The sequence below is a fragment of the Hippocampus guttulatus genome, chromosome 1 (genome assembly GCF_054856545.1).
Source record: "Hippocampus guttulatus isolate MCC_2025c chromosome 1, RoL_Hgut_1.0, whole genome shotgun sequence".
In the NCBI taxonomy this organism is placed as follows: domain Eukaryota; kingdom Metazoa; phylum Chordata; class Actinopteri; order Syngnathiformes; family Syngnathidae; genus Hippocampus; species Hippocampus guttulatus.
Genome location: NC_141261.1, coordinates 10751244 through 10765035, shown reverse-complemented (window position 1 = coordinate 10765035; position 13792 = coordinate 10751244). Strand labels below are relative to the sequence as shown.

General features: G+C 41.3%; 3 protein-coding genes across 4 annotated transcripts; 1 reads left to right on the top strand and 2 right to left on the bottom strand.

The window, feature by feature from the left end:
• Positions 1-36: 36 nt before the first annotated feature.
• On the bottom strand, positions 37-3672 carry rbp7a (retinol binding protein 7a, cellular). The gene is made up of 4 exons (XM_086109097.1): positions 3549-3672; positions 2228-2406; positions 2049-2150; positions 37-860 (listed from the first exon to the last, which is right to left on the bottom strand). Exons 1-4 carry the CDS (start codon positions 3619-3621, stop codon positions 804-806), a joined length of 411 nt encoding a protein of 136 aa, XP_085965223.1. The 5' UTR covers positions 3622-3672; the 3' UTR covers positions 37-803.
• On the bottom strand, positions 2790-8774 carry nmnat1 (nicotinamide nucleotide adenylyltransferase 1). Of its 2 annotated transcripts, none has more exons than XM_086109065.1 (5): positions 8705-8774; positions 7212-7347; positions 6943-7126; positions 6133-6257; positions 2790-5173 (listed from the first exon to the last, which is right to left on the bottom strand). In XM_086109065.1, the coding sequence occupies exons 2-5, from the start codon at positions 7324-7326 to the stop codon at positions 4773-4775; spliced, it is 825 nt and encodes a 274-aa protein (XP_085965191.1). In that variant the 5' UTR covers positions 7327-7347; positions 8705-8774; the 3' UTR covers positions 2790-4772. The 2 variants fall into 2 exon arrangements, with proteins under 2 accessions (XP_085965191.1, XP_085965200.1); XM_086109074.1 differs by having other exon boundaries at positions 7212-7420; positions 8705-8752.
• Positions 8775-8815: 41 nt separating this feature from the next.
• lzic (leucine zipper and CTNNBIP1 domain containing) lies at positions 8816-13495 on the top strand. Its single transcript, XM_086109083.1, has 7 exons — positions 8816-8901; positions 9235-9360; positions 9715-9850; positions 10575-10673; positions 10775-10870; positions 12478-12553; positions 12633-13495. The coding sequence occupies exons 2-7, from the start codon at positions 9260-9262 to the stop codon at positions 12686-12688; spliced, it is 564 nt and encodes a 187-aa protein (XP_085965209.1). The 5' UTR covers positions 8816-8901; positions 9235-9259; the 3' UTR covers positions 12689-13495.
• Positions 13496-13792: the final 297 nt, after the last annotated feature.

Below are 13792 nucleotides of genomic sequence, written 5' to 3'. Positions count from 1 at the left end.
GTCAAATACTACGCTTTAAAAATAATATAATTAATGTTCATATTTTGATTGTATTATTTATTTGTATAACAATACATTTCTTGCAGAAATACCAACATTGCAAATGGTCTTCATTTTTAAAAACGTTGAGATATTGCAAGCATTTTTGGAATCAGTTCTGATCATAAAATAAATATAATAATCGTTGAACAAACAGATTTTACTGGCCTCTGATTTCAAAACTAGTTATTCATCAATTTGATGAACAGGATAAGTGGGGTTGAAAATGGATGAATATGTAATGAGGCTCGGTCACAGTCATAACGGCCCTTTGAAGGAAACCAGAACTGTGGTGTAGCCTGCAAAAATAAAACAAAAAAACAGTTTGACACCCCTATTTTCATTGTCCCAGATTAACACATTGAGACAGTTATGGCCCGTGGGCCATACTTGGTCCAATCTTTGGTTTGAGAGTAAATGAAGTTTTCCAACAGAGATCAATAAAGTTGGTTTGTTTTTTTACATCGATCTCCTTAATTTCAGGTGACACGAATGCCCACGTGTAATATATCTAAAAGGCTAACCACAGTTATACAATCAAACGGAGAAATGTATAAATAAATATAAAATGCTCTTCTTTTGGTCCCTGATGAGCTGAACACACTTGATGCAGTGGTAAACAACAGTCATGCACCGTAACTACCATACGTACATTTGTTATGTTGCTGTACTGCTCTCTAGTGGCGTAGTTTATGCCCATACAGCTCACACAGGAGAGATGATTTCTTTCTTGTAATGTCCATTTTTTACAATTGTCGTCCTCTTCAGTCATTGACCTTCTTGAACACCTGCTTGCAGATTTCCCCTTCACAATAAAGCTCCTGAATATATGAAAAGAAGATGACATTACATTTCGTAATACAGTGGTACCTCTGCTGACGAAATTTATTGGTTCTGGAAGAAATTTCTTAACTCGAACATTTTGTAAGTAGAGACGCGTTTTCCATGTAAATGCCCTAATTCGTTCCAAGCCACCCCCCCCCCCCCCCCAAAAAAGAAATTCAGACAAAAATGTTTCCTTCAGCATAGAAATGGATCAAAATATGTAAGAAATACAGGTTACAATTAGATTATTGCGCAAGACATGGGAGTTGTGCATAATGTAAAAAACTAAGAATAGAGTAAATAATAAAAATGATGGTCATTTAACTGACCTGGGTCCTCATCGGGTTTTTTTGCCCTCTTTAGTTCATGCTCTCTCTCAGAAGTGTTTTTTGCCTGGCGTTTTTAAAGAACCGATCCAAGGACGTTTGCTTTTTTTCGTCTTTTAACAAATAATGAGTGGGAGTGGGGGGATGGGCTAGAACTACAGAAGGAGAACCAATTAATTTAAGATAAGATAAGATATCCTTTATTTGTCTTATCTTAAATTAATTGGTTTAAGGTGGCAGAATCGATCTATGTCACTTCATACATTGCTTCTCCTCATTCGGGACGTGGTTGCACTGGAGTCTACCCCGGCTGACAATGGTTGAGAAACAGGGTGTAAATAAATACCAAAACAACCATTCATCCCAATGAGCAAACCACAGTCTTTAAATGAGCCTAACATGCATGGTTTTGGAATGGAAGCCGGAATATGCCATGGAGGAAGACCCAGGATGAGATTTGGGCCTTGAACCTCAGAAATGTGAGGCAGATGTGTTCCGCCCTGCTGGCCCATAAATGACATCATGCAACCTTTTATTCATAAAAGCCGGTATTGTTGCTTTGGGTCATAGTTGGTGAACTATTATATACAGTACAGTACAAGTATCTACAGAAAGAGATTGCGTAAATGTGTGGGGCTCGGCGCGATGAAGAAACCATTATACTTGGTCAAGTTCCAAGTAAGGGTGTTGAAGTCACTTTTCAATGTTGTTGACACGACAAGATTCCTTACAATTCTTCTCAGTAAATAATGTACACATTTCTAAACATGATCACTGTCTACTGTAGATGAAGCAAAACGATATACTGTAGTACAACATGAATTGTAACAGTTGCTTTGTGTGACGCCAAAGTCATACCAAGTGAAGCTTGTCCTTTTCAATCCAATGACACCACCCCCGGCTCTTCTTCTCACCTTTCTGTTCGCACACCAGCTTGTTCCCCTCCCACCTCACCACAGACTGCGCGGCGCAAGAGATAAATGAGACAGCTCACCAAAATGCATGGCAAAATCGTTCATTCGACCACTCGTATTCACCTTCATGTGCCTGTTGTCTAAGCCCTCCGAGAACTCCTCAAATTCCTGACCCACTCGGAAAGGCACGGTGTAGTTCCTGAAGATGCTGCATGTTTTGATGACATACTGGTCGCCCTGCTGTTCTATCAACTTTCTTATCTTCAGCTTCAGAGCGATCTTTCGAATGCAAGGGCTGATATCTGGGGAAAGTGGACATGTGTTAATAGATGCGGTGGACTAACATACTGGGATACACTTTTTAGGCCTTACTAAAACTAGGCCATTGTGTCTGTGTCATTATTTCATGATATGCGGCCTCGTTTATTTCTATTATCCAAAGGGCGTTTATCAAGAATAGCTTATTACAGTGGAAATAAAGTCTTTACACCAATGTTTAAATGCCATTTTTGTGTGATAGACTATGAGACCAAGACGAAGCATTTAAAAACCTTTTCCACCACAAATGTGGCATTTAACCTGTCCAACTCAATTGGGAAAAAAACAAAAAAATTCAAGAGGCGGAATAAAAATAACTGAGATAACCGCTTCGAAGTCGGATGTGGCTGTGTTCGGAAATAACCAGTCAGGTTGAAACTCGTATTTAATTAATCAGCACACACATGCCACCATATAAAGTGCCTCTAATGAACCCTGAATACGTTCCAGGATTTTAAGTACTGTACTATTTCTGTCGAGCAGAAGGCTGTACGTTTTTGTGCACTGGCTTGTATTTGAAAGTGTTCATAAATAATTCCCTCCAATCAACAATCAATTTGGTGTCAGTGGTCATTTGACATTCAATTTGGGTTTTTTCACAGGTCAATAAAATAATGTACGGAGCTTGACAGTGAAATTTGGCTCGTGTTTGGCTTGACACTGTACCAGCAGAAATGCAATAATGAGATACCTTTGTCACTGACACTCTGAGTTCCCACAAACTCATACGAGGTTGCATGGAGATACATTCCCCGCCCAAATTGTTTCAGTTCCCCTTCAGTTAAAAAATAATTTTGGTGGTTGGGAAGGGTCCCCCCCCCCACCCCCAGGCATGACCCAATTAGTGTCCACAAAGGCATACTTGGATGAGTTTGTGTGGAGGAACTCCATTAAACACCTTTGGAAAGCACTTGAAAATAGACACACGCAAAAACTTTGCAAAGTACATAGATTCCCTTTCTGCATGTGGGTTGGCCGGGTGTCCCAGTACATTTACCCATATACTGTACAAATATTGTACAGGCTAAACAATCAAATTTCAAAAGGCTCAGGCAACAAACATCAGTGCCAGACAAGAAAAACTCAGTAGTCAATCACAAGAAGATATTTGAGCCAGATATCTTACCTAATGCAATCATGTAGCCTTCAAAGTTGTCATTGCTAAGCATGTCCCAAGTGCCACAGAAACTTGCAGGCATTCTTGGTGAGCCTTTTAATGCAGTCGAAAAAAAATACAGGAGCAGGTTTGAAGCTACTTATTCAAAGACTTCTCCCAAAAGACAAAGAATTTAGTTGGGTAACTGGCGGAATTAGAGTGGGTGTGTCCTTACGGCAGCTCAGTGAAAAAGGGAGACGCTCATGGGAGGCAAGTTCAACTGGTCCAATTACGTAGGTCAATTAGCCATCAATGGTTTTGTGGCAAAATTTTGCAGGCACTCACGGACATGTAGATTATACGCCACATATTTTGATAATATATGCTGAGGGGGAAAAATGGCTGTAACTACAACTAGATATAAGCACTCGTTACTTGTTATCAGCAGAAGATAAATGTTTTCGCTGGCTGAAGGCCCAAAATGTACGGAATGCACTTGTTTTCTTGTCCATGACACAGGTGGAAGAGACACACCCACCTTTAAAGGCCCCCCCCCCAAAAGAAATAAATATTGCCTGCCACCGACATGATCTGAAGCATGCAGATTTGAAAAACAAACACCCTCATGTTTTTTTTCCCTCCTCTCTCCAGCAGTTTAGAGCCTTCAATGACCTCAACACGCACATATTTGGAAAGAAGCTTAAGCACCTGAAAACAAAAAAAAAAAACCCACAAAGCACGGGGAGAACATGCGAGCACCACACTGGCCGGGGTAGAGATTCAAACCCTGAACCTCAGGACTGTCGGGCAGAGGAGCTAATGACAACATGAACAAGTTGCCCCCCAGCCAAACAACGTTCAATCGAATTTAAGAAAAGGCTGAAATGAGTCGTTTTGATGTGTTGCAATAACATAAAACACTTTTTCCAAGTTGAAAAAAATAGGTGGCTGTTTTATTCCATTTCGACTGAAAATAAGTGCCAGGCCAATCCATCAAAATAATGCGTGAGGTCCATCAGGGATGTAATGACCAGTCATTTCCGTTACCTTTTGTTCATGAACAATTCATTATTGCCTGGACAATGATTTAAGGTAAAATGAGGATGAAAGTTTGAACTTTGGTCTGAATCATATCCCAAATAAAATTGATCTCAATGGGAAATTTAATTTTGAAAGATGCCCAAATCAAAAGATGTTATGGAATAGGCACTCGTCAAAGCTGCAATAAATAGTGTCCGTTCACTGCAAAGGTTTTTAACCAGAGGGGTCACCTGCATGTTTTTGCAGGGGTGCAAGAACCACACCAGCGTTGCTCTGCTCGCTCTCGGCACTATAGAGATGGTTGGCGTGTATGTATCGAAGCACGTCGTCCGGCAGCAGGTACCTAACACTTTGACCGCGGCGCAGAGCTCGGCGCACATGCGTGGCAGAGATGTCGTTGGCCACCCACTCGGGCACCACGTGGATGTTCTTGCGATACTTCCACAGCGTGTCCGACCGGTTGATGAACTTATGGGGGTCGGCGCCAACACGCGTGATGCACACTAGGCCGAAGCGGCCCACGATCTCGGCAATGTCCTCCTCCTTCCACAAGTTGGGGACCCCGAAGGACTCGAGGACATCAGCACCGCAAAGCAGCATCAGGTGAGTTGCTTCTGCAATTTGAGTGGATGGTTTGATTATGTTGAATGTTTTTTTTTTTGTATTGTTTTTTTTGCTTTGGTATTAAAAATAAATGTTACACACAGGCACGCGCACACACACAGTCACTGCGCACCCCTCTCTCTCTCTCTATGTGTGTGTGTGTGTGTGTGTGTGTGTGTGTGTGTGTGTGTGTGTGTGTGTATAAGAAAATGGAGAAAGTGAAGTGTTGGGAAGACACTGGAAGGGACACTGAAGGGTCAATTAGCGGTTCAGGCTTTTGTGGCAATTTAGGGCAGGCGCTCGCAAGCATGTGATGTTGTCACACATCACCTCGAAAATTAAAAGAAACACCTCATCTAAAAATACAGCGAAACGTGAGCACCCATTGCTTACCATCAGTCACAAGGTAGAAAATGGATGTTTGTTTGTTTTTTTTGGCAAATATTAAATACTGCAGCTTTGCTTTTGAAGGTGGAAGAGTGTGCACTACAATTTGACTGATGTGTATTAATGATAAGGAGGGCTCGAATAAAATCAATAAATTGCTTTGTACTTTCCATTTTTATGATGATGAACTTACGTCCAAATGATGTAGTGTTTTATTATATTACTTTGTCTTTGATTGAAAAAAAATATAGATGTCACCAACAGTGTACCTAACGCGAGTCTCCTGCCTGACTTCCATGCAGACAGCATTCAATTCCAAGTGAGCGATGCTGTCAATGTGAGCGTGTCACCTGCGATTGATTGGCGGCCAGCCTAAGGCTAAGTCCACCTTCCACCTGAGGTTAGGTGGGATAAGGAGCCTTTCACACTGCACTTGTTTTGTGTGGTGACCGCCGCTCAAGTTTGCCATATCGATCACTGGTTGCACACATATTTGGCCACGCACTTCAGCATTCTTTGTTGATTTGGCATCAAATAGGCCCAATAACACGAGCACAATCGAATAGTCTGTATAATAACCTACCTCTTTTGTTGTGATATGATGCACTCTCAACATGATTCTCCTCAATGCGTCTCTTTTTCGCATACTTGACAGTGTCCACATCATCAGCATCTTGCTTGGCTGCTGTTAGTTCTGAGTAGTGATGCCTGAGGAGATACAGAACATAAATGATGAAAGTTGTTAAAGGTATTAAGACTTTGCAAAACTGACTTATGAATGAGTTGCGCTACCCTCCGTCATCATGATGCCGTCCGTACTCAGCATTGACGTATCACCGTACATTTTTTAGGTCAATTTAAGATTCCTCTAGTCGTCTTTAACCCTTTCATGCACCCTGTAACCTGATAACTTGATAAGCTGTCCACTGTAGTAACCGCTGTCCCTGAAAGGGTTAGTCTCGCCCGGCTTTATCTCTCCGAGCTCTTCCACCCCTATGTACCTGCCCAGTGCCTCAGGTCAGCAGACCAGATGCTACTGGAGGTGCCCAGGACGAAGCAAAGGCTCTGAGGAGATTGAGCTTTATCCGTTGCCGGTCCCGCTCTTTGGAATGCCTCATGCTAAACGTGAGTCAAACCCCCTGTCTGTCCATCGTTAAAACTCATCTTAAAACATGTTTTTATTCTTTCGCTTTCAACTCAGGATGACACTTGGCCTTGTTTTAACATTTATTGTGTTTACTCTTTTGATGTTAGTAATTATTGTTTTTCAATGATTGATTGTTGTATCCATTCGAAATCCTGGTAACAGGATCTATCATGTAAAGCAAACTTTAGAGCAGTGAGGGTTGTCTTCGAGCCAACACAGTTGAAGGAAAGTTGTTAAACCACTAACCGAATCACTTTGGCTGTCTCCACCCACTCAGGCTGCGAGCTCTCCCACGCATCCGCCGTGATCCACTCGGAATTCTCTGTTGCCAGTCGGGCCATTTTCACACGATGGAAAGCCTCAATCAGACCCTTCTTCTTGTAGCCATCCCCGACCGCAGACACGATGCCTTTCACCACCTTGTATTGACCTGACTCAAATGGAATTTGAGTACATTGTGTCAGAATCACATGGTGCACACCCACCCACCCCCAACAGACCAGATGTTACTCAACCTGTGTCCTCCAAATAGTCCCGCGCCAGTTCAAACATCCTCAGGTGCATGTTGGTGATTGGGTTAAAAGACCCACATGCCAGAAGGACCACTCTTGTTCTCCTCTCGTCCTCCATGCCTCATTCTGAGGGGTTAGCCTTTAAGAGGCAGAGGTGTTTGTGAGGGTAGTTAGCACTAATGACTCACAGCACAAGGTTATGGGTTTGAATCCTGAACAGAAAATTCAAGCAGAAATGTCTAAATGAATGACTTTTTGGGAGGTCTGGAATAACAGACACGTCTCATACCTCTGAGAGGTTATACAGTAGCAGTCAAAAGTTTGGAAACGTTTTTTTATTATTTAAAAATGTCCTGAATTGTAAATTAATACTTAAGTCAGTGACATAATAAATAAGTATTAATGGAATTGTTGAACAAAAATGTTAGTCAAAACAGAATGATGTTTAAATTTACATTATTACATTCTGTAAATTTGAAAATGCATGCATGAGATGGATCCTGTCAAAATATTTTTTAAAATCTTGTAATATCATAACTTCTTAATAGCCAAACATTATGATTTTTTATCTAGTGCCAAAAACATTTTCAGTCAAAAAGGGAAACTACGAATTCTCACAATATCCCCTTTTCACAATATCCCCTTTGCTCGAAAAACCAGATGAGCCTCATTACATTAACCCTTAAAAAACACGTTTTTAAAAGTGTAAAGGACCAAGTTAAACACACACAAATACAACTTCAGTGGTGTGGCATTATAAGATAAGATAAGATAACCTTTCTTTGTCCCGCAATGGGGAAATTACAATCAGAATTCAGAAAGGAAAAAACGCTGGGTAGGGAGAGGGAAAAAAATATGCCTTTAAAAACATTATTTACAAAAGCTTTGATTTTTTTTAACTTAATAGAACGACTGTTTTTTTTTTCAATCTCATACTACAATAATCAGAAGTGTGTTATGCTGAAATTAACAAAACTTGAAATGAGTTTTTTTTATTGGTTTTATTTTTAGAATATCATAAAATTGTAACTGGCAATGCGGTGCCAAGTTTGTCCGTCTGCTTTACAGTTTTGAGCTTTGAATGTTTTTCGAGTCTTGCTTTCGGGTTCCTGTGTTGGGTTTGCATGTTCTCTCACCAGGTTTGCCTTCCTTTCGTATTCCAAAGAAATGCTTTTAGGTTAATTCGAGACTCGAAATTGTTGATAGGTGTGAACGTGTGTATGAAAAGTTGTTCGTAAACACCCCCAGTTATGAGCGTATCCCACGTCTCGCCGAGTCAGTTGTGGTATGCTCGGTTAGCCATGCTAGCAATGATGGGAAACACCGCCAACGTTAGCATGTTAGCTTAATTCCTACCCTAACCAAGAACGACTATCCCTCTGTATCTCACGGTAGAGGCAAATTAAAAAATACACCGAGAGCAAATACGGAGAAAGTGTAAATATTACTTGAATAAGAAGAATGTTGAATAAAATAGTTATAAGTACTGTTTTTACCAGTCAACGTTATTGAAGCCAGGCGCACGTCCGGTGTAAACAATGTCTATGGATGACGTAACGCAGAGGCCTTCCTTTCTGAAAGCTGATTGGCTCAGTCGACGAGGAAGAAGTCGCGAAAACCGCACCCACGTTTTTGAGCCGCGTTCACGATCACAAACAAACACCGACGAAACGCACAAGAACAAACACTTCGGGTAATAGTTTGGACCGCGTCGAGAAGTAGAAATCGGGTTTCAGTTGCCACGTTAAAGAAGTAGATATGAATAATTTTATACGTTAATCGCGCTACGGATCCAACGTGTTTACGAACTGGTCCCTCCACCTGTGAGCCGTTGTCCCATTTTTAGCATGCTATCAGTTTGTTCAGCTAACACACAACAGAGACACACTGGTTAAATCCCTGCGTTTGATTTGTCGAAACAGTGTGTCGCGCTCTATAATGCGTACTTCATCCAAACTACAGTATAGTCCCTGTTGCAGGTTCACTTGGCATGTAATAAACACATCCCTACCCTGTGTTACAACAGATTCGGGGTCTGGAAAGCGTTGAGAATGGCTTCTCGTGGCAAGTCAGAAACAAGCAAACTGAGACAGAATATGGAGGAGCAACTTGACAGACTGATGCAGCAGCTGCAGGATCTAGAGGAATGCAGGTGCTGAACGGAGATAAGAGTACAACACGAAACCTTTGATTTTCTGCGTCGGTACTGAAGCAGCTGCACAGTAGCACGTCCGTCTCATACTTGTGAGGTTTGGTGTTCGCAATCTGTTCTGGCCTTCCTGTATGGAGTTTGCTTGTACTCCAGCTTCCTTCCACATCCCCAAGACATGCACGATAGGTTCATTGAAAACTGTTGTGGGTACGAATGGTGACTTGCCTGCGACCATTCCAGGGTGTACCTGGCTTATCATCTAGAACCCCAATCAATACATGCCCTATAGACCATAGAAAATGGATGGATGCTAGAAGATAAAACAGTCCTGCTTTCTCAATGTATTTATTCCAGGGAAGAGCTTGACGAAGAAGAATACGAGGAGACAAAGAAGGAGACTTTGGAGCAGCTCAGTGAATTCAATGACTCCTTGAAGAAGATCATGACAGGAGACATGACTCTTGTGGATGAACTCAGCGGCATGCAGCTGGTATGCGCAGCGGACACACTCAGAAACTTGTGTCTTGTGACTTCAACGAGGCGAACCACTAATCGAGCAAAATGGCCCTCACTAAAGCGGCGTACATGCATCACAGTTCTCACCAAAACTGATCCATGAGAGGCAACATGGTGCCACCGGGCATCCAGACTACTGGAAAATAAAAACATTAAAATAAATAAAAAGACATTTTTGTGCTCAGCCCAAAGGGGAAAAAAGTATTACCGGTACTTTGGCAGCAACTGGTGGAATCTTGGTGTTTGTTTTAATGTATAGCATTTTATTCATCTGCGTTTTTGAGATATGTTTTGTTGGTGGTCCTTGTATTCACCTCAAGCACTGTCAAAATCGAAAACCAAAAGTGTGTTTTTGCTCATCTCCCAAAGAAATGTGTAATAGCCCATGTAGTCTGCTCTGTGCGGTGTATGCACATTCTGGTTGCAAAAAAAAAACAAACCCGTGCCTTCTTGTGATCAATGGCTCATTATGATCAACTGGAGTGGTACGACCGCACAACAGTACGCTTACATTATGGAGTGCCTTTCCATACTTATTTGTCATGTCCTTTTGTTTATCACAGTTACTTGTTATTGATGATACTAGGGTAGCCTGTACTACCAGAGACAAATTCCTTGTGCGTTCTACGTACTTGGCCAATAAAGGTGATTCTGATTCTGGAGTATTGATCCGTCCGTTACCTGTGTGTTTTGTTCAGGCCATCCAAGCTGCCATCAGTCAAGCATTCAAAACTCCGGAGGTGATCCGACTTTTCGCTAAGAAGCAGCCGGGACAGCTCAGAACCAGATTGGGAGAGGTCGGAACTGTATTTTTTATTTTATGTTTGTTTTGTTTTGTTTTTTTGCTGTTGCCTTGCGCGTTTTCCCCTCTGAGGTCCTGTGACATTATTGTGCACAGATGGACCGTGACATCATGGTGGGGAAGCTGTCTCGGGATGAGTACACGCAGCAGAAGATGGAGGTGCTCACAGCACTAAGGAAGCTAGGAGAGAAGGTGAATAAAATGAGCAGTGGTGGTGCCCCGGAAAGAAAAATACCCTGCTAGAATCCGGCCGTATTAAAAAAATAAATTAAAAAAAAGATTAAAAACAAAAAAAGATCTGAACATGTTATTCATGCATGGCTCGCTGATTGAACACTCCAGATTGTCCCTAGGTGTGAGTGTGAGCGTGAAAGTTTGTTCGTCACTGTGTGCCCTGCGATTGGCTAGCAACCGGTTCAGGGTGTCCCCCGCCTCCTGCCCGAAGACAGCTGGGATAGGCTCCAGCACCCCCCGCGACCCTTGTGAGGATAAAGCGGTTTGGAAAATGGATGGATGGAAAAGTAACTTTCAGAGATGAAAGTGTTTTGTTTTTTCCAAAAAATGTGAATTTTGAAAAAATGCATATTAAGAGAAAAAGAGTCGTTTTTGAATAAAGTATTTGTTTGGCATACCAATGAAGGAGGTATTTAAAAGTTATATTACAGGATTAAAAAAGTAATAGAATAATATTAATTCATTCATCTCGCGCCACCTACCTCTCTGAGCTCATCCGCCCCTACACACCTGCCCGGCGCCTCATGTCTGCGGACCAGACATTATTAGAAGTACCAAGAACTAAACTGAGGCTCAGAGGGGATCGAGCCTTTTCTGTTGCTGGTCCCTCTCTTTCTTACCGATTTGTTTTACTGTTTATTGTATATGTTAAATTGCTCCATGTACAGCACTTTGTATGCAGCGATGGCTGTTTAAGATAAGATATCCTTTATTTGTCCCACACTGGGGAAATTTACAGCCTCCAGCAGCAAGAATGTAGGCAGAAAGAAGTAAGAAGAAAAAACAAACACACCGTTCAATTAAGTGCAATATAAATACAAAATGGATAAATCGCAGTGCTATTTACAGTTGTTTTCCACATCATTTAATTATTATTAATATTATTGTTGCTATTTTTATTCAGCAGCCTGACAGCAGTTGGAACGAGCGTCGGTATCTCTCCTTGCAGCGCGGGTGTAACAGTCTCTGGCTGGTTTGAAAGTCCTCTATAAATACAGTTGAGTTGAGTTGAGATTCATTTTCCAAACCGCTTTATCCTCACAAGGGTCTCGGGGGGTGCCGGAGCTTATGCCAGCTGTCTTCAGGCAGTGGGGGGGACACTCTGAACCGGTTGCCAGCCAATTGCAGGGCACACAGAAACGAACAACCATTCGTGCTCACACCCACATCTGGGGACAATTTGGAGTGTTCAATCAGCCTGCCATGCATGTATTTGGAATGTGGGAGGAAACCGGAGGACCCGGAGAAAACCCACGCAAGCACGGGGAGAACATGCAAACTCCACACAGGAATGCTAGAGCTGGAATTGAACCTCTGCACTGTGAAGTCAACGTGCTAACCACTCGACTACTGGGCCGCCCTAGAATAATAATATCAGGTTAAATATATATATATAGATACATATTTTACAAAGTAATCCTAAATTGATTTTTATTTTTTTACAAATGGACAAAATACAAAAATAAAATGTTGTTCATCTTTGCGAGAATCACATTCAATGCGTCGTACCTAGTAACAGAGTCAACCTGGCCTCATCATTGTAACTATTCTTCATTTGTTGACAGCTCACAATAGAGGACGAAACTTTCCTGGCAGAAAATGCCACAGCTACTTTGAGCCAGTTTGAAAAAGTGGCAACAGGTAAGTAAACGAACACTGATAATGCTTCTAAATGAAATGCAGTTGCACTTGCTGATTTTTTCCATCCTTCTTTTTCCAGGTTCTGAAGATAAAATATTGGCTTTGGCGAGTACCGGTGTGAAAACCAAAGCGTAGCCTCCATCATTTTAAAACATATATTTTAAGAAGTTTTTCAAGGAGGAAAAAAAAATGACGGTTGCGTTTAAAATTACAAATGCACTTTGGTTGTCGCTATATGCTTTTTTAACAGTATTCCTTTATACGCCTTTGTGTATTTAATGTGTATGCTCTCTTAGGTACTAGAATAAGAATATGAGTTGTTTTAATGTGTGGGGAAAACAAAGTTCCATTAGAAGTGTGCTATTGTTTGTTTGTGCCGCATTTTTCACGGTTTATATATCTGTCTATATACATGCACGTGTGTGTGTGTGTGTGTGTGTGTGTGTGTGTGTGTGTGTGTGTGTTAGACAAAAGCATGAATGTTCAAGATGTGCATTGTCATTGTGTGTGATGAGTATCGAGTGGCCATGTCAGGTAGTATTAGGACCCCGAAAAGAGCATTTAAAAAAAAAACCCATCCTAAATCAATGGCTTTTTTACATATCTGATTCTTCTCATATTTCGACTTCATACTTTAACTTATACACTCGTTCTTGTAAAAATTATGATGTTCATATTACAAATTTGAGCTCATAATATCACTCTAGTAAGACTATTATGACTGTTGCTGTGTACAATCATGACTATTGTAGTTGTATAACTTTATTTGAAAAATATTTTTAGGGTATCGTACAAGACTTTTAAAGTGTTGTTTGCATTCAGTATGAAGAACGTTTGGACATAAATGATTGTGGAGCTGCATGTGAGCCTCAACTACTCGGATTCTTATCAAGGCGTATTTCTCAGTTTTATCCATCATCATTAAATCTCAGCATTTTGTAATTTTTTTGTGCCTTCATTTTTTGCCGCCCTTGATTGCAACATCAACTAAACAGTACTTTGAAAAGCATTGTTTTTGTCTCCATCAATATGACACACAAAGGTCGTATGCCAGAGATGGGCATCAGAAATACAGGGGGAGTGGGTGGAGCGACAATTTTTCATCAGTGGTACTCGAGGGGCCACAAAGACAATGCACTTCTTAAGCAGATGTATGACAAAAATGTCATTTTAAGTATGGACCAAATGTGTGATTTTAAAAATCTGGCGGTCGTCGGGCCTGGCTGTGGGTTGGCGAAG

What these genes read in the sequence shown, in the direction of transcription:
- rbp7a (XM_086109097.1), bottom strand. Translation starts at nt 3,621, where the DNA reads ATGCCTGCAAGTTTCTGTGGCACTTGGGACATGCTTAGCAATGACAAC. An exon ending in AGGCTACATGATTGCATTAG is followed by an intron (nt 2,407 to 3,548) that starts GTAAGATATCTG and finishes CACTTTCCCCAG; the next exon opens with ATATCAGCCCTTGCATTCGA. An exon ending in AAAAGGACAAGCTTCACTTG is followed by an intron (nt 861 to 2,048) that starts GTATGACTTTGG and finishes TCATATATTCAG; the next exon opens with GAGCTTTATTGTGAAGGGGA.
- nmnat1 (XM_086109065.1), bottom strand. Translation starts at nt 7,326, where the DNA reads ATGGAGGACGAGAGGAGAACAAGAGTGGTCCTTCTGGCATGTGGGTCT. An exon ending in GAGACAGCCAAAGTGATTCG is followed by an intron (nt 6,258 to 6,942) that starts GTTAGTGGTTTA and finishes GTATCTCCTCAG; the next exon opens with GCATCACTACTCAGAACTAA. An exon ending in ATCATATCACAACAAAAGAG is followed by an intron (nt 5,174 to 6,132) that starts GTAGGTTATTAT and finishes CTCAAATTGCAG; the next exon opens with AAGCAACTCACCTGATGCTG.
- lzic (XM_086109083.1), top strand. Translation starts at nt 9,260, where the DNA reads ATGGCTTCTCGTGGCAAGTCAGAAACAAGCAAACTGAGACAGAATATG. An exon ending in TAAGGAAGCTAGGAGAGAAG is followed by an intron (nt 10,871 to 12,477) that starts GTGAATAAAATG and finishes ATTTGTTGACAG; the next exon opens with CTCACAATAGAGGACGAAAC. An exon ending in GTTTGAAAAAGTGGCAACAG is followed by an intron (nt 12,554 to 12,632) that starts GTAAGTAAACGA and finishes TTCTTTTTCCAG; the next exon opens with GTTCTGAAGATAAAATATTG.